Source organism: Ictalurus punctatus, chromosome 27 (assembly GCF_001660625.3).
Source record: "Ictalurus punctatus breed USDA103 chromosome 27, Coco_2.0, whole genome shotgun sequence".
NCBI lineage: Eukaryota > Metazoa > Chordata > Actinopteri > Siluriformes > Ictaluridae > Ictalurus > Ictalurus punctatus.
Genome location: NC_030442.2, coordinates 356,511 through 378,905, shown reverse-complemented (window position 1 = coordinate 378,905; position 22,395 = coordinate 356,511). Strand labels below are relative to the sequence as shown.

Below are 22,395 nucleotides of genomic sequence, written 5' to 3'. Positions count from 1 at the left end.
CAGAATGAAACAGATACATATATAGATTAGAGAGCTAGATGGATGGATGGATGGGTAGACTGATAAGCAGAGGATAATTATGTAATGACACTGCAGATATTTTTCCAATTTATTTATTTATTTAAAATTTAATTTAAAAAAATATCAGAAAGCTTACCTATTCACACATTTTTGTGTATATGTGCATAATACATAAGAACATGAGAAGCAGAGTTAATCTGTTTTTCTTTAATTGACCCACTTTGTTCGCAGACACACTACTAGTATCCATCACAAATATTTCATCACTATAAATAGTCTTTTTCTTATAGCCTACTCCAGGAAACAGGATCCCTGTTCTAAAACTGTGCTTCACACACAGGGTATGCTGCATGCACTTGCCTTTGATGCCCTTGCTCTGCTCTGTACTAGTTAACCTAGACCCCAGAATAAGTGGTAATAACACACTTGGTTGATATTTTTGGGATCAGCATAAACCTCTGGGATGAGATACTGTACACCTGATACCCTCAAATTATAGCCTGTTATATCTGGACAGTACAGACATTTTACAAGATTTATTAAACATGATAATGTAATGTGTATTATATACTTTGTAACAATCTATTGGTAACTAAATCTAAATCAAGACATCAGACTTAATTTGTTGGTTGTTTTGGTTATTGTTTGCTTGCTTGCTTGCTTGCTTGCTACAATTTACTGCTAGGTAAATAGTAAAGCAACACATTTGATGGAATGCTTGACCCCACACATTCAAGCAATATTACATACTGTTTCCAATTTGTTTTTGAATCGAATAAAGATTGGAGATTATATACTTTGCTATGTTCTGATTTGATCTTAAATATGACACACACACATACACCATTGTCACAAAAAGTCACAAGAATAGTACTTTTGTAGACAGACCTAGCTCGATTGTCCCAATTTTTAGACAACAACTTCCAAAGATTCATTCATTTAGTTTCAGTAACTGCTTTATACTGGTCATGGTGGACCTGGAGACTGTGCTGGGAACACTGGGAACAAGGCGGGAATACACACTAAATGGGACATCAGTCCTTTGCAGATCACCATGCACACACATTCACACAGTAATTCACACTTAGAGGAAATTAAGCATAACCAATCCACCTATGGCACAAATACCAAAAAGCAACCCGCAACTGTGATCCAGACTCCCAGACCATACAGCACTCTTCAATCCAGGAAATTTATACAAAGAACTGCCTCAGTAGAGAAGAAATTACCATTAGTGAATTAGCAAGGAATTTGACAATTCATTTAATTACAAATCACTGGTTGTAATTAAATTAAAGTGGTGATCTAAAGCATGTTCATAATTTTAAATGCACTTTGTACATTATAAGGTGTAGTAACATAATTATAAATATGCTTACAGAATGTTTCACTGAATGTTTGCTGGAATAATAAGTAAAGTATGTATGTTCATAAGTAGGTACGCATGAAGCAGCTCATTGTATCAATTGATTCAATTTTGTTTCTATAATTTAATTACTATTTTTAAAAATAGCCACCAAGTTTTCATGATTGCTGACCAGAAGTACACTGGGTAGATTAACTTAAGTGGAATGTGCCATTGGCTTGTTTGTGGCTTGTATGTTGGTTCCACGTGGACAGAATAACCTGATTCTTGTAAAGATAAATCAGTCACAGGTTTCCATGCCTGGCTGGTGAAACATGAAACTCATACTCCCTCCCCCCACCTTACACAGCATGTAGGTCTATGTGATACAAAAAAAAAAAAAAAAAAAAAAAAAAAAAACCGGCTCAACCAATAGACTAATTACAGTAAATGCCATGTGCAAAGTAATATTTCTATACTAAAATATTGCAGTGTTACTTTGAAGCCAAAAACCCACTTTTCTTATATTGAATGTCTCATGGTAAATGACTGATATACTGTTATTTTAAAAACATATTTATTGTTAGCTTGAATTTTTTTTATCAATAATCACAATCACAAGTTTCACGCCACAGTTTAAGTCAAAGTTGGAAAAGCCTTAAACATTTATGAAACCATGCAGCCATAGCATTCTCGTGAAGAATTTATCCGGGCACATTTAGCCTGATCTATCCATTTTGTCACTTGTGATATTATAATGTTAAGTCAGTCTTACTTCTGAGAGTCAAGAGCATCAAACAGTTCTTGGCTGCTAAAGTTGTATACTGCATATATGATCATAATCCAGTATGAAGTGTTACCAATTTCTTACCGCTTGCTCTTCTCCTCTGCTCTTCTTCAGATTGCCTCTTAAAGATAGTGTGGGAGTTAGGATCTTTGTGGCTGTTTAAATTATGTCAGTTTGAAAGGATAAGCAAATATACAAAGAAAGAATAGAAAAACAGGTTACTGTTTGTTAGATAAAGGAATAATGAAGAAAGGATCACCAAAGCAATGAAGAGGGAGAGTGGATAAAGAGAACTGACCTTCCACACATGCAAATAACTGTAGTGCCACTAAATATATCTCTCTATATCAGGACACACACACACACACACACACACCCACACACATTGGGCATCCTATTTTTTTAGTACAAACTTTGTTTGTTATAGATTTTTATTTTATGATTTCTACATTATCAAGTCTGTACAAAAACATTTCAGATTTCAAAACATTAATTTTTCAGCACAAAATTAAGTGTTACAGAATTTGGGTTTTGTTGCAAAAATAAGGGCAACAGTCAAAATCTCCAGAAGAACTGTGACAGGTTCTGCAAGATGCTCAATAAAACTTACCAGCTCATTTCCTTATAAAAGAAAAATATTGTTTTTATATGTAGAAACATTTAATTTGTTTATTTTTTTTTAAGGCATCTTTGCTGTGCAGCATTTCTTTGCATGTGCCTAAGATTTTTGCAGAGTACTACATATCCATCCATTTTCTATAATGCTTATCCTACAAGGTTGCAGGGAACCTAGAGCCTATCCCAGGGAGCATGTGGCACAAGGTGGTGTACACTCTGAACGGGTGTCAGGATTTCAAGGCAGATACGGATGCAAGTGCAGATTAGCTTTTTAATTAATAGCAAAACAAAACACAAAACAGGAACTATGAATAGGCAGCAAAACACTATGGAAAAGAATAACCGTGAAACAAAGACCATAAACACAGCAACATAGACAATGGCAAAGAACGACAAACGTAAGACAAGGAGTGCAGTGCAAACTGTGGCTATATACACATAGGTGCTGATCTATCACATGACGTGATTCAGGTGCAGGTCGTCATGTGATTATGATGCAGTGAGGTGTAGTGGCTGCTGGAAACTGTAGTTCAGAGTTAAGGCATGTCACTTCCTGTTGCCAGCAGGTGGCGGTATAATGATGACCGAATATTGGTATGTAGGCGTCTTCAGGGCAGGATTCGTATCAAATATGTGAAGTTGAACATTATGTCTGAGTTAGTGTAAAACCTGCCAGAAGCATGTTGGCAGCAGGTGGCGTTATGACTATAACTGAATATTGGCATGTATGTAGCCTCAGGCCAGGTTTTGTACAAAACATGTGAAGTTTGGTGCAGGTTGAACATTGTATGTCTGAGTTAGTGTAAAACATGACAGTTCATGTTGCCAGCTGGTGACGCTATGACTACAACTGAATATTTGCATGTAGATGTCTTCAGGCCTGGAATTTTATCAAACCTCTGAAGTTTGGAGCAGAATGGACATTCTATGTTTGAGTTATAACAACTTAATTTTTTATGGCAAAACATCGAATTTTGTGAGACCGCCAAGCTCACACCGTGCATTGAAAATTCAAAAGCTTTGAAATTTAGCATCGACAATGCCTTTAGATGAGACTGACCAAATATGATGCCGATCTGATGAAATCTCTAGGAGGAGTTTGTTAAAGTACGAGGCCTGGAAATGGCAAAAAAACGGAGCAAAAATTTAAGAGAAAAATCTAAATAGCTGACTTCCTGTTGAGTTTAGGGCATGGGTTCAAGAGACGTTTTTGTACGTATGGGCATGGTACCCCTGTTTACCAAATTTCATACATGTTGGTGAAACCTAACGCGAGGCGCACATCATTCAAATATTGTAGTTGGCGCTATCGAGTCATTTTGCCACACTCAATTCTGGACCCTGTATCAGATGTAAATTTTCACCGGTTCTGATCCGCCTGCAAAGTTTCGTGAGTTTTCGGGTATGTGTAGGCCCTCTAAAATGCGATTCATTTGAGAACGGGAGAATAATAATAAACAGAGCAGATCCAACAGGGCTTCGCACCAGCAGTGCTCGGGCCCTCATAACAAAAAAACAGCTAACCAAGAAAAAAAAAGATTCCAATGTCCAAACTTAATTTTTAATCATTAACAGGTTCCACTACAGACGAGTTGCTCACTATCTGTCAGTGAACACGTTCAGGTCACACAGCAAATTCTCAGATAAATTTTGTCCTAATGCAAATACATGTTGAACATTAAAATAAGAGAGAAGGTAAAAACTATTTTAGTGTTCAACATGTATTTGCATTAGGACAAAATTTATCTGAGAATTTGCTGAGAATGCAAATACATGTTGAACATTAAAATAAGAGAGAAGGTAAAAACTATTTTAGTGTGCTTGTCACACTTCTGAGTGTGTTTTAATCATGATTTTCCTCCTCCCTGAACCTGTCGATTTTTAGAGTACAAAGTGCACATCAACTGAAACGAACCGTTTCTGTCACATATCAAGTGTTAGGCTGTGTCTCTCTCAGCCCAGCCACGACTCAGTTTCCCAGGAGGCACCGCGTGATACAAACATGGCCGCTGAGGACTACACTTCCCACACACACCTGCATCTCATTACACACACACACACACACACCACAGCATGAGAGAGACTTTAGGAGCGAAGAGACTTTGTGAAGTAATGTTCAGTTGATTTGTTCTCTGCCATTATCCAAGCGTTTTTCTCGTGTGTTTACGAAGTGACTTTTGACCAGTGTTTCCGTCCTCGACCTCGTTGTGTTTGTTTGCCTGCCTGCCTGACCCTCACCTGTTTATCGACCACGAACTTCGTCTCCACCCTCGGAACCTGACCGGCTGATCTGGTCTGTCTACTCTGTTTAAATACCAAAAATCAAAGGAATTATGTTGGCCAGGATTTTTAATTACTCACACAGAAGAGAATTTAGTTCTTTCTGGAGAAGTGTAAGTCAACATGCTGGTCAAAGGCTTGATATTGGTGGGATTTATCCTCCCATTGCCACTCCATTTACACAGAAAGGAAATGTGGATTATCAAAGCCTAGATGAAAATCTACGAAAATATGGCAGTATACCCTTTAAAGGTAAGCATTACCATCTTATATAATGAAATGTGCTTATTTAGCAGGACCTGTTTAGGCACGTTTGATTAACCTATATAGTATACTGTTTATATAGAATATACTGTTTATATAGAATATACTGTTTTAGAAAGTTGAATACAAATAATTAGAAAATTTCACCATCTAGTGTATCCATAAAAGTCTTCTTGCCATTCATACCCATAAAAATAAAGTCTTACTCCAATTCTCATTGTACTGTCAGGTCTTGTGGTGCAGGGCTCTAATGGAGAGTATCCATATCTGACAACCGAAGAGCGCATAGATGTTGTAAGAAGAGTTCGAGAAGCTCTGCCTCCATCAAAGCTTGTGATGGCTGGATCTGGCTGTGAATGTAAGATGCTTCTGGATGTTTGTGATTCACCGACCATTAATAAATGAGTTCGCATCATCTGATGTTTTCTCCTATTCGCATACAGATGGGTGAGAAAGGGGAATCTAGTGGTATGCAGTGGGACATTCTGGTGGCTTGGTTTGCATCCACTTATTCTCTTAGAGGGAAAGATCACTGCAAATCTACACAAAGTTAAACATTTACTACTGTTTTCCAGGATTACAGTACCTCCCTCCATAGGGTACAAGGGTCCACTGAGTAACTTGATGAGCATGAAAATTATTTAAATATGCTACTATGCTATGGCCTTCACAGACACCAGATTCCAATCCAATTAAACACCTGTAGGAGACTTTGGACAAACTCATGGTGTATATTTGAGTATGTATACAACGTAAATGTAAAATATCATAATCACATCAACATGAAGATTGAACATTTAACAACCATGAACATATGGAATTATTTATTCATGTATTATTTTCTTTTTCAGGAACACCTGCTCACACACTCTATTAAGACACACCCACAAAGGATATTGATAGACTGTATGTTTATATGTAAGGCACAAGACAAGATTAATTTCAAATTAAAAGACAAATAATTGTTAAAGTTGTCGACTCAGTACACTGTGGCCCTGATTTAAAACCACATGCAAGCTGATTTACTACTGAATGAATTACTAGAATTATATAGCTCATGAATATGGAATTGGACCATTTTTTCCTAATGGTGAAAAGTAGTGATCAGAGTCTGGGCTAAAAGATTAATTTATTACTAACAATATGACTAATTTGAGTCACTTTGGGGAATGGTGTTTGTGTGTTTAACACAAACACACAACCATACTGTTCTGCTTTATATGCTTAATTATTATTAATGGTACTTGTGAAGCAAAGCATCACTATTGTTCTCTTGCATACTTATTATTTATTATTTTGGCAACATACTGATCTACTATTTTTAAGATTATTGTTATTATTAGTACTAGCTTTATAGGTGCTTGTAAAGCATAACTATTGTTCTCTTGCAATACTTCTTATTATTCTTCGCACCGTTTGTCATAGTTCCAGGAATGAGGTGTCAAATCGATCGACTTATTGAGAGGTGTGCTATGACTTTTATAAGGCATCAGTATTCTGGAATTCCTGATATGGAAGCTCAAAGTGGCCAAAATTCTCATTGAAAATTTCTGACTTGAGCTTTCATGCTACTTCCAAGAAACTCAGCACAGTCAGTCATGTTAGCAGTGTGTCAAACAGGTAAAACATGCTAGCAACAAGCTAAATCATGTTAGCAGTGTATTAAAACATGTTAATTCATGCTAGCAACATGCTAATTCTGTTAGAAAAATGTTAGCAATATGTTAAAACATGCTAATTCATGCTAGCAACATGCTAATTCTGTTAGAAAAATGTTAGAAATATGTTAAAACATGCTAATTCATGCTAGAATCATTTTAAACCATTCTAACAATATGTTAATTCATGCTAGTGACATGGTTAATCATGCTAGCCAAATGATAATTCATGCTAGCAATGTGCTGAAACCTTCTAGCAACATGCTAGTTCATGCTAGCAACATGCTAAGTCATGTTGTCAGTGTTTTAAACATGCTAATTGACCCTAGCATCCGCTTTGTAACCACCTGGAACACTCTAGCAACCGCCTAGCAACCACCCAGAACTCCGTAGCAACCACCTAGCAACGGCATAGCAACCACCCAGAACACCCTAGCAGCCACCTAGCAACACCCTAGCAACCACCCATAACACCCTAGCAACCACCCATAACACCCTAGCAAACATTTAGAGCACCCTCGCAACCGTATAACATCTTGAATTAGCCATTTTTCACCACCAGGACATTATACAGACTTAAGGTTTGGCTCTCTTGCAGTCACTTGCATCACAATAGCGACTGCCCAGTGCCGAGTTTTATTATGGCAAGCACCACTGACCTTTTCTTCAGGAAATGTGTATGTCTAGTTATTCTTCTGAAGATTTAAAAAAATAAATAAATAAATTGCTACTCCTCCCAGAGCTTTCAAGCTGCATGCAGGAAACTCAGCACTGACCTTCAGCCTGACTCGAGTTACTATGACTTTTCTAAGTGATCGGAATTACAAAATTCCCGTTACAGAAGCTCAAAATGGCCAAATTTCCCATTGACTTACATTAAAAATTTTGAGCTTTCAAGCTACTTCCACCAAACTCGGCAAACTGATTGGACTCCCAGTATTCCTGTAGCAGACGATCAAAAGTTGTCCAGATTGATGAGAACAAAATATGTACTGAGTTTGGTGACTGTAGGCAAAACTGACCCTACCACTTTAGTCAAAAGGGGGCACTACAGAGCCCCTCCACGCCCATGTCTTAGCTTTTGAATGAGAACTTTATGAAGATTCAAATTTGTTGTACAGCTGATGATATGCTGATGTGGCCTTGGTAGAATTTGAGTTTGACACCCCTGCTCCATATTATCAGTGCAGTCCACTATGTAATCAAATTATAAGTAGAATCTTTTGTATGTTCTCTCTAGCCACAAGAGCCACAATCCAAATGAGTGAGAGTATGGCCAGTGCAGGTGCTGATTGTGTGTTGGTAGTGACGCCGTGTTTTTATCATGGAAGAATGAATAGCAGTGCTCTTATTCACCACTATACACAGGTGAGTTGTGTAATAAAATGTTCAATAAGTAATGGTGGGGTTCTTGGTCATTTTTAAATTTTATTTTGTTTTATTTTATTTTATTTTATTTTATTTTATTTTATTTATTTATTTATTTTTTACACATCATGGGGTTAACCTACCATGGTATGGTATGTTTGTGTTAAGACCTGATTTGTGCTGCATATGAGCATTACATAACAATTGTTTACTTGGGGCTATACACTGAGGTTTTTCCAAGCATATAGATTGACTTAAGCTTTTACTGCTTATTAGTCTGTAAAATTCTGTTTACTGTACTGAATAATCGTGTTACTGATGCTTTAATACTCCATCCTTTAACACACAGGTAGCAGATTCCAGTCCTATACCCATTGTTCTATATAATGTGCCAGCCAACACTTTTCTGGATCTGCCTGTGGATGCAGTAGTACAGCTATCACAGCATCCAAATATAGTTGGCATCAAAGATAGTGGTGGAGATGTAAGAGCTACTTTCATTTTATTATTATTTTTTATTTATTTACTAAATAATATGTTTGGGTTAAGAAACCAATCAGTTAATTCTGTTGTTCCTTAATGTGTGCCTGTCAACACAATCACATTCTTTAGTTCCTTCCCACCTCCTAAAAACATGCAGATAGGTAGATTGGCTATGAAATTGCCCCTAGTGTAAATGTGTGCATGGTGTCCTGCTATGAATTAACATCCAATTAGGCGTATTTTCCCACCTCGCACCAGTGTTCCTGGGATAAGCTCTGGATCCAATGCGAAATGCAGTTATTGAAGATGGATGAATGAATGAACAAAAATGTTGGCACCATTCAAGAGAAACACCAAAAAAACCTGCTTACTTTTCCTAACAAAAAAGTTCACTTAGTAATTAATTTTTTTAAATAATGATATTATTTGCACATACTTTTGTTTTTTCTATGGTGCTTTACTTGTATATATAGTCCCCTTCCAAAGTATCGGAATAACATGGCCAATTTGTTACACAATGAAGACATCTGGGTTTGGGATAAAAAGATGAATGAGAAAATAGATCAGAATTTCAGCGTTAATTTCCTGATATTTAAACCTAGATGCATTAAACAACCTTTTTTGTAATCCACCAATTTTTCAAGTGACCAAAAATATTGGAACATGTGACTGACCACTATTTTTTGTTGTTCAGGTGTGCCCTGTTAGATAGCTCTGAATGTTTACTCTTGGTTTGAGCCCTGGGTTTAGCCTGTGGCTCAGGAAACCTTTGCAAGAGTTTTGAGTTAATTAGCTGATTACAGATCTTCTCAGGTCGACATTTCTGTATAATAAATTCTTTATTCTAATATTTTGAGGTACTGGATTTTTAAAACAAAGAAAGCCTTGAAATATTTCACTTTTTGTGTAATGAATCTAGAATATATGTAAGTTCCACTTTTTGAATTGAACTATGGGGGGGGGGATGAACTGTTCCACGATATTCAATTTTTTTTAGATGCACCTGTACAGAGATGAGTTACAAAAGTTCTGAAACCAAGATTAACTTCTATAAAAGTGATGGAAAGGTCAAAGTGTGGGGAAAGAAAGGATCTGCTCAAAACATAAAAGCTCATTGGTCATGTAAGGTGCAGGTCGTCTCATGGCTTGGGCTTGCATGGCTGCTTCTGGAACAGGCTCTTTATTGATGATGCAACTTATGATGGTAGCGTGAATTCTACAGAAACATTGTTTGCCAATTTACAGAGAAATGCATCCAATCTAATTGGGGGGAACTTAATCTTGCAGCAAGATAATGACCCAAAAACACACTGCCAACTCAATAAAGGAAAAAGTGAAAGGTTTTAGACTGGCCATGACAAACACCAGACCTTAACTCAACTAACCATGCAATTAATCTCCTGAAGAATATACTGTGTTCAACCCCCCAAGGTGCCATGTTCTGAGTTGTTTAACACATCTACAGTAGATGTAAATATCAGGAAAGAAAGCTGAAATTCTGATCTATAATCTCATTCATCTTTTGATCTCAAACCCAAATGTCTTTAGTGTATAGCAAAAACAATAGAATTAGCCTTGCTCTTCCAATTCTTATGGAGGGTACGATATACACATATTCTCACCGTCCACTTTAATAGGAACATTTATGCGGCTATTCAATTAGCTATTGTGGCAATAGCACAGTGCATAAAATCATGCAGATAAAGACCAAGTGCTTCAGTTAATGGTCACATCAAACATTAGAATAGGGAATAAAGTGTGATCTCTGTGACTTTAACTGTGGCATGGTTGTTGTTGCCAGATGAGCTGGTTTGAGTATTTCAGAAAATGGGAAATTCACACACAACCGTCTCTAGAGTTTACACAGAATGAAGTGAAAAACAACAAAAAAAAAATCCTGTGTGCAGAGAGTCTGCAGGCTGAATCACCTTGTTTGTGGGAGAGATCAGAGGAGAATGACCAGACTGGTCTAAGCTGACAAGAAGTCAAATAGTAATTCAAATAAGCACATGATGAGCAGAAAAGAATCTCAGAAGGCACATGTTGAACCTTGAGGTAGATGGGCTTCAACAGCAGAACACCATCTAGTTCCACTCCTGTTAGCCAAGAACAAGAATCTGAGGCTATCATGGACACAGACTCACTGAAACTGTCCAGTTGATGACTGGAAATAGAGCAGGTGATTTTTGTTTACTGTCCAGTTTGGTCCAGTTTCTGCCCATGATTGCCTCAGATTCCTGTTCTTGGCTGACAGGAGTGGAATCCAGTATGGTCTTCTGAGCCCATTCAAAGGCACAGGCTCACCCAAACTGGCCAGTTGAAGATTAAAAAAAAGAACACCTGGTATCTGCATGTTTTTTGCATTGCACTGCTACATGATTGGCTGATTAGATAACTGCATGAATGTACAGGTGTTCCTAATATAGTGGATCGCTCATTTTATTTAGCCATGCCAGTAAATCTGTAGTTGAGTGCATGTCATTCTATATGAATTGACTGTGTATCATATGCATGGACTTCCACTTCACACTGTATTTACTGCAGCTGATAGCAGTTAACATTTTCAACACTAGACACATCATATAATGCATCATTTTGTGAAATGTAGCCAGATGTATACATCCAGAGAGTCCATAAATAATTATTTATTTTCTCATTTCGCTTTTCTCATTGGGAGTAACTGATAGATTACAAGAATAAGTCTGATTGTGTACAAAACCAGATCACAGGATTTCCAGGTGTTGGCAGGATCTGCTGGGTTCCTCATGGCTGCCTATTCAGTAGGTGAGACAATCCTCTAGTCAACTTCTAATACACATGTTTTTATTTGCATTTTTTAAGTGAAACATACTACAGTGGGTTCTGAGACCACATTGAAAATCTGGGATTTGTTTTTCATTTGAAACTGGCAATAAACAGAAGCTTTTAGAATTTTGAAATATTTAAAACAAAGAAAGTAAATGCTTAATATCTTAATTATATTCAAGATTCTACACTATTTCTAGGTTCCTATTCAAATGTAATCAAATTCATGATATTGATCATATTACCTGCTTTGTACAGAAGGTCAGATTTCCTTATGCCTAATCTTTAAATACTAAAGTAAATACTTTAACTATATAGTATACTATAACTGACATATTTAAAACATTCTATTTTTCAATCAAGTTGTTGTCAATGATATAATTTGAAATGAAAATTGATGTAGTCAATCAGAAAGAAAATGCAAAATAGAAGCATTTTCACTAGTGGTCTCAGACTTTTGGACCCACTGTACATTTTGAGTGATGCAACTTGTATTATATTCAGTGCCCTCCACTAATATTGGCACCCTTGGTAAATATGAGCAATGAAGGCTGTGAAAAATTGTCTTTATTGTTTAACCTTTTGATATTTTGTAAAATAAATAAATAAATAAATAAAAATCACAAAATACTCGGTTCTCATGGATAACAAACAATTGCAAACAAAACACAGGTTTATCAAAAATCTCCCTTTGTTAAATATAGGTGTACAACAATAATTGCCACCCTTTTAGACAATTCTTTTTGCGCTACCTCCCTTTGCCAAGATTACAGCTCTGAGTCTTCTCTGATAATGCCTGAGGTTGGAGAATACATGGCAAGAGATCTTAGACCATTCCTCCTCTTCAGTTCACCCCACAGGTTTTCTATGGGGTTCAGGTCAGGGGACTGGGATGTTCATGGCAGGACCTTGATTTTGTGGTCAGTAAACCATTTTTGCGTTGATTTTGATGCATGTTTTGGATCATTGTCCTATTGGAAGATCCAATCACGGCCCATTTTAAGCTTTCTGGCAGAGGCAGTCAGGCTTTTATTTAATATCTGTTGATAACTGAGAGTCCATGATGCCATGTATCCTGACAAAATGTCCAGGTCCTCTGGCAGAAAAACAACCTCAAATCGTCTGGGTTATGCATGTAACCATGTTCTGTGAGAAGGGAATGTGAGCTTCATGCTGTGGGAAGTGCTCTTGCGCGTCTGCAGCTTGTGTAACATCATGCCTACATATAGGCCTGCCATAATCAGGTGACCTGGCAATTAAGCATGTCGCATGATATAAAAACAGCACATGTGAACTGCGCCATCAGCCTTATCTGAAGTGAAGATGCAATTCACAGGCATGCCCCAGTATGACAAAGGTAGCAATGTCTCATTCCCTTCGCAGGGATCAGGGTTACATGTGTAACCCAGGCATTCCATTTCAAAGGGAACTCAATGTTGCGTGAGCTTCATGCTGTGGGAATGATAATACCCAAACCATCATACTGAGGGTATGTCACTGCAAGACACTCGAGCCCGGGTGGAAAATATATATATATATATATATATATATATATATATATATATATATATATATATATATATATGGCATAGACCACCCCCTGCAGCACACACATCCTGTAAGGATACCCCTTTGGATAAAGCCTTCAAGTAGGTAACCCCCCCTAATGAAATGAGCCCTTATGCTCCAAGGCGCATCAAGACCGTGCGCCTCATAAGCGATAGAGATGCACTGCTTCGACACCGCATCACCTTTACTGTCGCTGCCAAAGCAGACCAGCAGCTGCTCCGACTCATGCTACTGGCCGGAACAGTGGACGTAAGCACAGAGAGCCCTTACTGGACACAGTCGGTGCAATTTCTCTTGTTCTGGTGTGAGGAACGGAGGAGGGCAGAAAGCCTGCAACACTACTGGCTGGGCAGCAGACATAGGCACTTTAGGAATATGATATGTCCTAGGATATAGGAAGACTGTGGCTAATCCTGGGGCAAAGTCAAAGCAGGAAGGGGCAACAGAGAGAGCTTGTAGATCTCCTACTCACTTGAGAGATGTCAGAGCTGGCTGACACAAAGGGCTCAAACAGGGCACATGACAGACCTTCAAGAACCACTGAAAGGTCCCATGAAGGTATGTGTGGTCTGTGATGGGCCTCAGCTGCCTGACACTGCACATAAACCTCGATGTCAGAGGATGTTGCCCCACAGAGGCTCCATCGATAGGGGTGTGGCTGACTGATATGGTGGCCACGTAGACCCTGATTGAAGAAGGAGCCAACCCTGCTGAAACAACCTTGTAAGAATTCCAGGACTGTAGGTATTGCGCAGTTCACTGGGTCTAGCTGACGTTCCTCACACCACAAGACAAAAAGTTGCCACTTGAGCGTGTACAATTTCCTCATAAATGGTGCTCTAGCGTTCAACATGGTCTCTACAACCTCAGTTGTGAGACCAAAATCTATGAGCTGGTGCCCCTCAGGGGCCAGGCCCACAATTTCCATAGTTCCAGCCGAGGGTGATAAATAAGTCCTCCAGCTTGAGACAGTAGATCCCTGTGGACAGGAATCTCCCAAGGAGTGCCATTTAGCAGGGATATTATATCTGAGAACCACATTCAACCTGACCAATAAGGTGCTACTAGCAGCAGATTAGACGGTCTTGGTGAGCTCTCACTTAAACTTGTGAGAGTAGAGTGATCAGGGGAAAAGCATACAGATGTGACCTTGGCCACATGTGCACCATGGTGTCCACCCCCAATGGTGCAGGAGGAGTGAAGGCGAACCACAGCAGGCAGTGTGTTGTCTGTCTCCTCAAAGGCGAACACATCCACTTCCGCTTGACTGAACCTCCACCATATGTACTCCACCACTTGAGGATGGAGCCTCCATGTACAAATGCACTCACTGACAAGAACGTTCCCTCTTCCCAGAGAAGAATTAGTTGTGCCTGCCTCAACAGAGGGCACGACCGTGACCCTCCCTGGTGGTTGATATGAGACCACCGCTGTGTTGTCTGTCACAACTAACACATGGTGACCTCTTAATTTAGGAAGAAAGAATTTGACTGCTAGAAATACAGCCAGCATTTCTAGGCGTTTTATATGCCACTCCAGATGAGGGCCGCTCCAAAGACTAAGGCCACACCTTAGCCGGTCTTAGACGTGCTAGAATTAACCAGTCAACCAGGTAGTTTAGTTCACGGGTGCCCTGGAATTGCAAGGGAGCCAGAGTGGCATCCATGCACTTTGTGAAGGTGCAAGGGGATAAAGCTAGCCTGAAGGGAAGAACCAGATATTGGTCTGCATAGCCTCCAAACATGAACCTCAGGAACTTCCTATGACTGGGTGATATTTCCACATAGAAATATGTCTTTTAGATCTATTGTTACAAACCAGTCCTCGAACTGAATATGCCAATAATTGCTGCACACCTATATTTAACAGAGAGATTTTTGATAAACCTGTTATGTTTGCAATTGTTTTATATCCATGAAATCAGAGCTGCTTTTTTTTTTTTTTGAGTTTTTTTTTTGTTGAGTTTTTATAACAAAAGGTTAAACAATAAATACAAATTTTCAAAGCCTTCTTTGCTCATATTAACCAAGGGTGCCAATATTATTGGAGGGCACTATACCTTTATTTTACATTCACAGTATATCTGGATAGATTCACACTTTAGTTACCTTTATTTAAATATTTACCACTGTCTGAAAGATCTGAAGTACTTTTAGGAATTGTGTATATATACAGTAAATAAGCATACATTTTGCATGTGACATTATTTTTTTTTTTCTTTCCCCCCTTCTCTTCTTCTTCTGATGACTTCTGATGATTACTAATTGTGCACTGGCCTTGAGTGTTCTTTCTTTCTTTTGAAGGTGCTGTTGGAGGTGTATGTGCTTTAGCAAATGTTTTGGGTCAGCAGGTGTGTGAGCTAGCACAGCTATGTACATCAGGACAATGGGACAAAGCCAAAGAACTCCAATACCGTCTCATTGAACCAAACTTGGCGGTGAGGTTCATATAACCATTTTCACTCAATACTGCAAAATTGTGTTAACATTTATGCTTGTTCATTCTATAGGGCATGACATAATCTTTTGGTTAAAAACTTGTATTCCAATTACTGAAAAATGTTACATGGGCAAGAGTGTAACAGTTCTCATATCAATACATACAGTAAATATGACCACAAACTGGGAGTAATCAAATTTTGTTGCACTTCCTGTGACATTTTAGGAGACACATAAAAACACCCCCAATATTCTTAATTATTTAATATACACATTAGGCTTGCCACACATTTCGGTCAACCATGCCCCTATCTATGGAGCGTCTGTGGGGCAGCATCCTCTAACATCGAGGTTTATGCATGGTGTCAGGCGGCAGAACCTAGACCACACATACCTTCCTGGGACCTTTCTGTGGTCCTGAAAGGTCTGTCAGGTGTCCCATTTGAGCCCTTAGTGTGAGCCTCAGAGAAGCTTCTGACTCTAAAGGTAGCTCTATTGCTGGCCCTGGCATCTCTCAAGCAAGTAGGAGATCTACAAGCTCTCTCTGTTGCCCCTTCCTGCCTTGACTTTGCCCCTGGATTAGCCATGGCCTTCCTCTATCCTAAAGTGCCTACGTCTGCCGCCCAGCCAGTATTGTTGCAGGCTTTCTGCCCTCCTCCGTTCCTCACACTGGAACAAGAGAAATTGCACCGACGGTGTCCAGTAAGGGCTCTCTGTGCTTACGTCCACTGTTCCGGCCAGTAGCATGAGACGGAGCAGCTGCTGGTCTGCTTTGGCAGCGACAGTAAAGGTGATGCGGTGTCGAAGCAGTGCATCTCTAATTGGATCGTGGAAGCAATCTCTATCGCTTATGAGGCGTGCAGTCTTGCTACACCTCTGGCATAAGGGCTCATTCCACTAGGCGTGTCGCCTCCTTGAAGGCTTTGTCCAAAGGTAGGGTGTGGGGTAGTCCATGCCACACATTTTAATTCGATATTACAGCCTGGATATACATTCCACCACGGGCTCAAGTGTCTTGTAGTGACTCTTGGGCTCTGATCTTTTTATACAGGCCACACCTTCAGTATGACGGAGTGGGTATTGTCTTCCCACAGCGTGGATCACAGGCAATGTTGAGAGTTTAAAAGGAAACGTCTGGGTTACGCATGTAACCCTGTTCGCTGAGAAGGGGTCTGGGTTACGTATGTAACCCTGTTCCCTTAGAAGGGAACGAGATCTTGCGTAGCTTTGTCATACTGGGGCATGCCTGTGGATTGCATCTTCGCTTAAGATAATAGAGGCTGACGGCACAGTTCACAGGTGCCATTTTTATATCACGCAACATGCTTAATTGCCACATCACCTGATCACAGCAGGCCTATAAAGAGGCATGATGTTGCACAAGCTTCAGATTCCAGCCACACGCGAAGGTGATTCCCTCAGCGTGGAGCTCACGCAACGTCTTGTTCCCTTCTCAGGGAACCGGGTAACACAGACGTTTTCTGTATTTGCATGTGATTTCTGTATTTGCAGTACGTTGGCCCCTGTCAGCCACCGTAGGTTCCATGTATAATGTATAAGTATTGCAGATATTGCTAATCATAATTGTCCACCACTGTTAACCACTGGTTCTCCAAAAAGACTGAGAAGAAGTAAGAATAACATGTCTACATGTCCTCTGGGATCCACGCCTACTGTGAAGCTTTTTGCAAAGCTTTTAAAAAATAACAACTAAATAATCCATCTACTGTCTGTATGTGTGCATCTAAAATAGATAAATAAATAAAAAATCCACCTACTGGGCGTATCTGTATTTGTGTTTGTTTAGGACACATCTTTTCAATAATATATTCATATTTGCAAACACCCCTACTGAACATAAATGAAGGTTGGGATGACAAAAAAAGAAAATTACTCACAATTCCATAATTAAAACAAGAGATTCATCACTGTTATGTTTACATGCTAAGTAGGTCATGTTACATTAAATAAAATCACACTCAAATTTAATTAACTTAGAAACTTTTAAAATGAAAGGATCTGATTAAATATTTTGTCTGCACTCCTATTTTGTTAGGTCACACGGAAGTTTGGTATTCCTGCCCTAAAGCAAGCAATGGAGTGGTTTGGATACAAGGGGGGTGTATGCCGCTCCCCTCTGCAGCCTTTGTCCGAGGTGGAGTTAGAAAATCTTCAAGCAGACTTCTCCTCAAATGGCTGGCTATAGATGGACTTTAGAAAACTAATAAATAATTTGGATAAATTGTGACATTATGATTAACCCATAATGTTTCCTGCAACACAGAATTGAAATCTAGATTAAACACACTTTCACACACATTTTATTCCTTTTGCCTCTGAGTTTTCTACTTTGAGGCTTCACTCTGAGACACACCATAAACACACACACAGTTCAGTTCAGCATGGCTCAGCATCTGCATCACACTCTCCTTTTTATTTCCTCCCCTGCTTCTTACTGCAACACAGACCCCTTATTAGTACAATTACCCACGGGTGCATTCTCCTCAGAACTCAACCGACTCAACCACCCCCATCTCCCGCTAATAAAGGAAGTCCACCCGAGTCATTTGTGCCCACCTCAAATTTGAGGTCCCAACTGGAAGCCCACTTCTTTCGTTTCACTGTGAGTCCTGCCAATCTCAAAGATCTCAGGACAATTATTACACTCTCTCTCTCTCTCTCTCTCTCTCTCTCTCTCTCTCATTCATATATATATATATATATATATATATATATATATATATATATATATATATATATATATATATATATATATATATATATATATATATAAACCAACATTATATCAAATATATACATACAGCACTGTATATTTACCCTATCAGAATATTCAGTGTATATGTATATCAGTATTAAATCATGGTGGTTGTCTTCTCATTGCACATGTACATTGGAGAAATTTTTTTCCCAACCTGATTTTTATATTGAGTATGTTTCCAAGACACCCTCCCTCCCCTCAAAAAAAAAAAAAAAAAAAAAAAAAGCCTACAGTTAAAGATCGGTGATATGCCCAAAAATGTTATCATGATTATTTTTTCTATATTGATCGATCTTGATCATTATCACTATATGGAATTTCATAACACTATCACAGTTTTTAAAGAGTATCTTTCTCAATAAACCATTTCTAATACTGCTCAAAGTATGTATTTTTTTTTTTGACAACATAATATACCTCCATGCAGTATAAAAAACGAAAATGGAAGAACACTTTGTCCACTGTACTTAGTGGCATCGTGTCTTTTTTGATGTGCAAAATTAAGGGAAAACCCCAGCCCCAATTTGAAAATTTTGCTTTTTAGCCGTTTTTAAACCATTTCCCTGCTTCTATGTGTTTAGTATTGTATTATTTCTACAACATCTATAATCATAGACGAATGATGAATTTGTATGGATTATTGAAAAGGAAAATTATAGGACGACCCTGTTTTAAGTGGAAAAACTCGAAATATATCATTTTTATGAATTACAATATATAGGATAGACTGTTATAGGTATTGATTTAGACTTTAGACATTTATAGAATGTAAACTATCATATTTATCAACATTATTAGGCTAACTTATATTTGAACTGATTAGGCCTAGTATAGCCCTGGCAAGGCCAATTCTTTTGTTTTTGCAATACAGTGAATACATTTAGGTTTGAGATCAAAAGATGAATATGAAATGATAGCTCAGAATTTCAGCTTTTATTTCCTGATATTTATATCTAGATGTGTTAAACATCTTAGAACATGGCACCTTTTCTGGCAGATCACCCAATTTTTAGGTGAGCAAAACTAATTGAACAGACAGTCTTAAAGTAAATTAAAGTAAATAACACTTCATATTTGATTGCATATCACTTGCTTGCATCAAGTGGTGACTCACTTATATCACCAAATTGTTGCCTTTTTCTTTTGTGTTGCTTATCCAGGCTCATACTGCAGCTTCTTTCAGTTGTTTGTTTTGTGGGGTTTCTCCCTTCAGTCTCCTCTTCAGGAGGTGAAATGCTGCTCAGTTGGGTGAAGGTCTGGTGACTGACTTGGCCAGTCTAAAACCTTCCACTTTTCCCCCCGATGAAGTCCTTTGTTGTGTTGACAGTGCTTTTTTGGTCATTGTCTTGCTGCATGATGAAGTTTCACCCAATTAGATTGAATTCATTTCTCTGTAAATTGACAGACAGACTGTTTCTGTAGACTTCTGAATTTATTCTGCTGCTAGCATCAAAAAAAAATTAGGGAGCCCATTCCAGAAGCAGCCATGCAAGCCCAAGCCATGGCATGACACAGACCACACAGACAGCTCTCTGGTCTTCATGTTGATTTATCCTGTAGTAGATTTATAAATTGTGGCAGTAATTTGATTAAGGTTGAAATGATCAGGAATCCAGCTGAACTAAAACTGGTCATCTAAACTATGTTTAATTACACTATTCCTAAGGGCATGTTTGGTATTAAATTAAGAAATATTTCATGGTAAACGATGTGCTGATATACAAGATTGTGTGGTGCAGCTGAGCTAACATATCACGCTGACTTGTACAGTGCCACTTGTGAGAAGTTTTCTCTCATTTGAAAATGCACATTTAAAAGGGGAGAACAGCTGCTTGTCCATTTAGACAGTGTGAGAAGTGGTTTCGAGTTTTATCAACATTCACATCACATGTGATCATACAATACTTCCAGAGTAAAGCTACTAACAAAGATGTCCAGACTATCCTCTCCCAGGGTGAGGAAGCTGATGTGGCACTCCATGTTGTCCAGCTGCTGATGGTCCACTCCACAGAGACCACAGGTGAGCTTTTCCTTCTTCTATATTAAAGATTGTCTTTTGAAACTGGTTTGAAACTACAGCGCAACCATTTCACTTGCATTTGCGACTGAAAAGCTCTTTGCGCGACTGTGGAAAAAATATATAATTGTACCAGTGTGGGTGGCCTGTTCGAAGTTGTACAATACAATCCGAATAAAAACTACAATTCCAAAATGCATCTAACTACACCGCGTTAGCTACTTTCACACTGCTTTTCATCACTTCAGTCAACTGAACCAGTGTACATCACTGCACATCATCTGCTTCTCTCAGCTTGACGATCTCACAAAACACTTTACGGTAAGGTTCTATCAATTACCATTGGTTATTATTTTAGGTGTCATGAATTAACAGCATTTATATAGATATATAGATAGATATAGATATATATATATAGATGTATATATAGATATATAATATATATATATATATATATATATATATATATATATATATATATATATATATATATATATATATATAGAGAGAGAGAGAGAGAGAGAGAGAGAGAGAGAGAGAGAGAGAGAGAGAGATATATAGATAGATAGATAGATAGATAGATATATTATAAAAATGAAGTTTTTCTTGTTAGTTCATATTACATAAACTAATGAGTTTATTTGAGTGATAAACTTCTGATTAGTTATCCACTGATTATTTTTTCTTAATTTTGTGCCTTTCAGAATGGGAAAGATGCAGCAGTGTTATTGAAAACAGTAGAGCGAGTGAAAGCAACAGCAATCATCATGATCACATGATCACAGCAGACACTCCAAGATGAATACATCTGCTGTCGGTTGAAAAACGACCAACCCGATGTTCCACCACCATCACAGAGGTGCCATCTATGCTAAGTAGCATGATTGACCAACAAAGCCATTATTCTTTGCTGCTGAAGAGGAAGAACGACAGCGTAGAGAGGTTGAACTGGAGCGAGAACGCTTCAGATTGCAAATGGAGTTGGAAGAAAGGTGTTGGCAGAACCAGATGGAACATGACCAAGCTATGTTGCATATGTTTGCCCAAGTGATTAGTGCAGCTACCCATACTGCACCTAGTCAAAGACCTTTCTCTGCTCCAATCTGCACAACAGAGTAGATAACCACACTTCACACACTCACCCCTGTTCGCCAGGTAAGTCAAAGATTTGCAGTGTATACCCAGGAAATTTCCACTGATGATGCTACCGAAGTGCCACTCATCAGTTTTACATGAGATAAACAAATTTAACTGAAAAATGTTGTTCACTGAGTTGTTGTTGTTCATGCAGTGCATGTTAGTTTTTCAAAAAACATTTTTTGTTGCTGCTGAAACAAATTTAGTGTGTGGATATATACATTAAGTGTTGCACCCTTTGCACATAAGAAACCGGTACTTTTTTTGTAAGAGAAGACATTTGAATGTTATTTTTTAATAAGAATAGTATCTGAAACATTTTCTGATATGGTTTTGAATTGTGAATCTGTGGGTTTTTTTTTTTTTTTTTTATTGACCAACATAACACAGTAATGCTTGAAGTTGAACTAAGCATTTTATTTTTTTTAATGATTATTATATTATTATTATTTACAGATGTAATTTTCAGACTTTGAAAATATTCTGTTCAGAAGTCACTTGTTACATTTATCATAAAGTATACCAACTGTTAATTGGAACAATACAAAACATTTCACAATAATCTCTAAAACTGAACAATGAAATACAGATTATTGTGAATTTTTCACAAAAAAATGTTATGAACAAAAACGTTTTACAACTGTCATTATATTATCTGAGAAAAAAGGAAGTTGAATTACCTTTATACATAATGTTCCCTTTTCATTTTAAATTGGACTGAAATGCTTTGTTAAAGCTCTGTGAACGTCTTGACCAGTGACATGTTCAGGCATTGCCAGCTCTTCCTCACCCATTTCCTTGTCCACTTCATCTTCCAAATTTTCCA

The 22,395-nt window shown here is 38.1% G+C and overlaps 2 protein-coding genes and 1 long non-coding RNA gene across 9 annotated transcripts in view; 2 read left to right on the top strand and 1 right to left on the bottom strand.

The window, feature by feature from the left end:
• Positions 1–5,672, bottom strand: part of filip1l (filamin A interacting protein 1-like) — a 32,421-nt gene extending 26,749 nt beyond the window's left edge. For 4 of the 7 annotated variants that reach the window (XM_053676487.1, XM_047151547.2, XM_047151546.2 and 1 more), the window contains exon 1: positions 2,238–2,445. The gene's annotated coding sequence lies outside the window, so the exon portion shown is untranslated. The other 3 variants (XM_053676489.1, XM_047151548.2, XM_053676488.1) reach the window with 3 other exon arrangements.
• Positions 4,793–18,793, top strand: hoga1 (4-hydroxy-2-oxoglutarate aldolase 1). Its single transcript, XM_017459221.3, has 7 exons — positions 4,793–5,303; positions 5,545–5,673; positions 8,214–8,341; positions 8,691–8,825; positions 11,512–11,608; positions 15,502–15,635; positions 17,693–18,793. The coding sequence occupies exons 1-7, from the start codon at positions 5,105–5,107 to the stop codon at positions 17,840–17,842; spliced, it is 972 nt and encodes a 323-aa protein (XP_017314710.1). The 5' UTR covers positions 4,793–5,104; the 3' UTR covers positions 17,843–18,793.
• Positions 5,680–7,693, top strand: LOC128629258 (uncharacterized). Its single transcript, XR_008393589.1, has 2 exons — positions 5,680–6,054; positions 6,167–7,693. It is a non-coding gene; the product is annotated as an uncharacterized LOC128629258 (long non-coding RNA).
• Positions 18,794–22,395: the final 3,602 nt, after the last annotated feature.

Bases quoted from the DNA above. Each gene is read 5' to 3' on its own strand.
- hoga1 (XM_017459221.3), top strand. From the start codon at position 5,105: ATGTTGGCCAGGATTTTTAATTACTCACACAGAAGAGAATTTAGTTCT. The intron at 5,674-8,213 runs GTAAGATGCTTC...TGTTCTCTCTAG, and splicing joins GGCTGGATCTGGCTGTGAAT to CCACAAGAGCCACAATCCAA. The intron at 15,636-17,692 runs GTGAGGTTCATA...CTATTTTGTTAG, and splicing joins TCATTGAACCAAACTTGGCG to GTCACACGGAAGTTTGGTAT.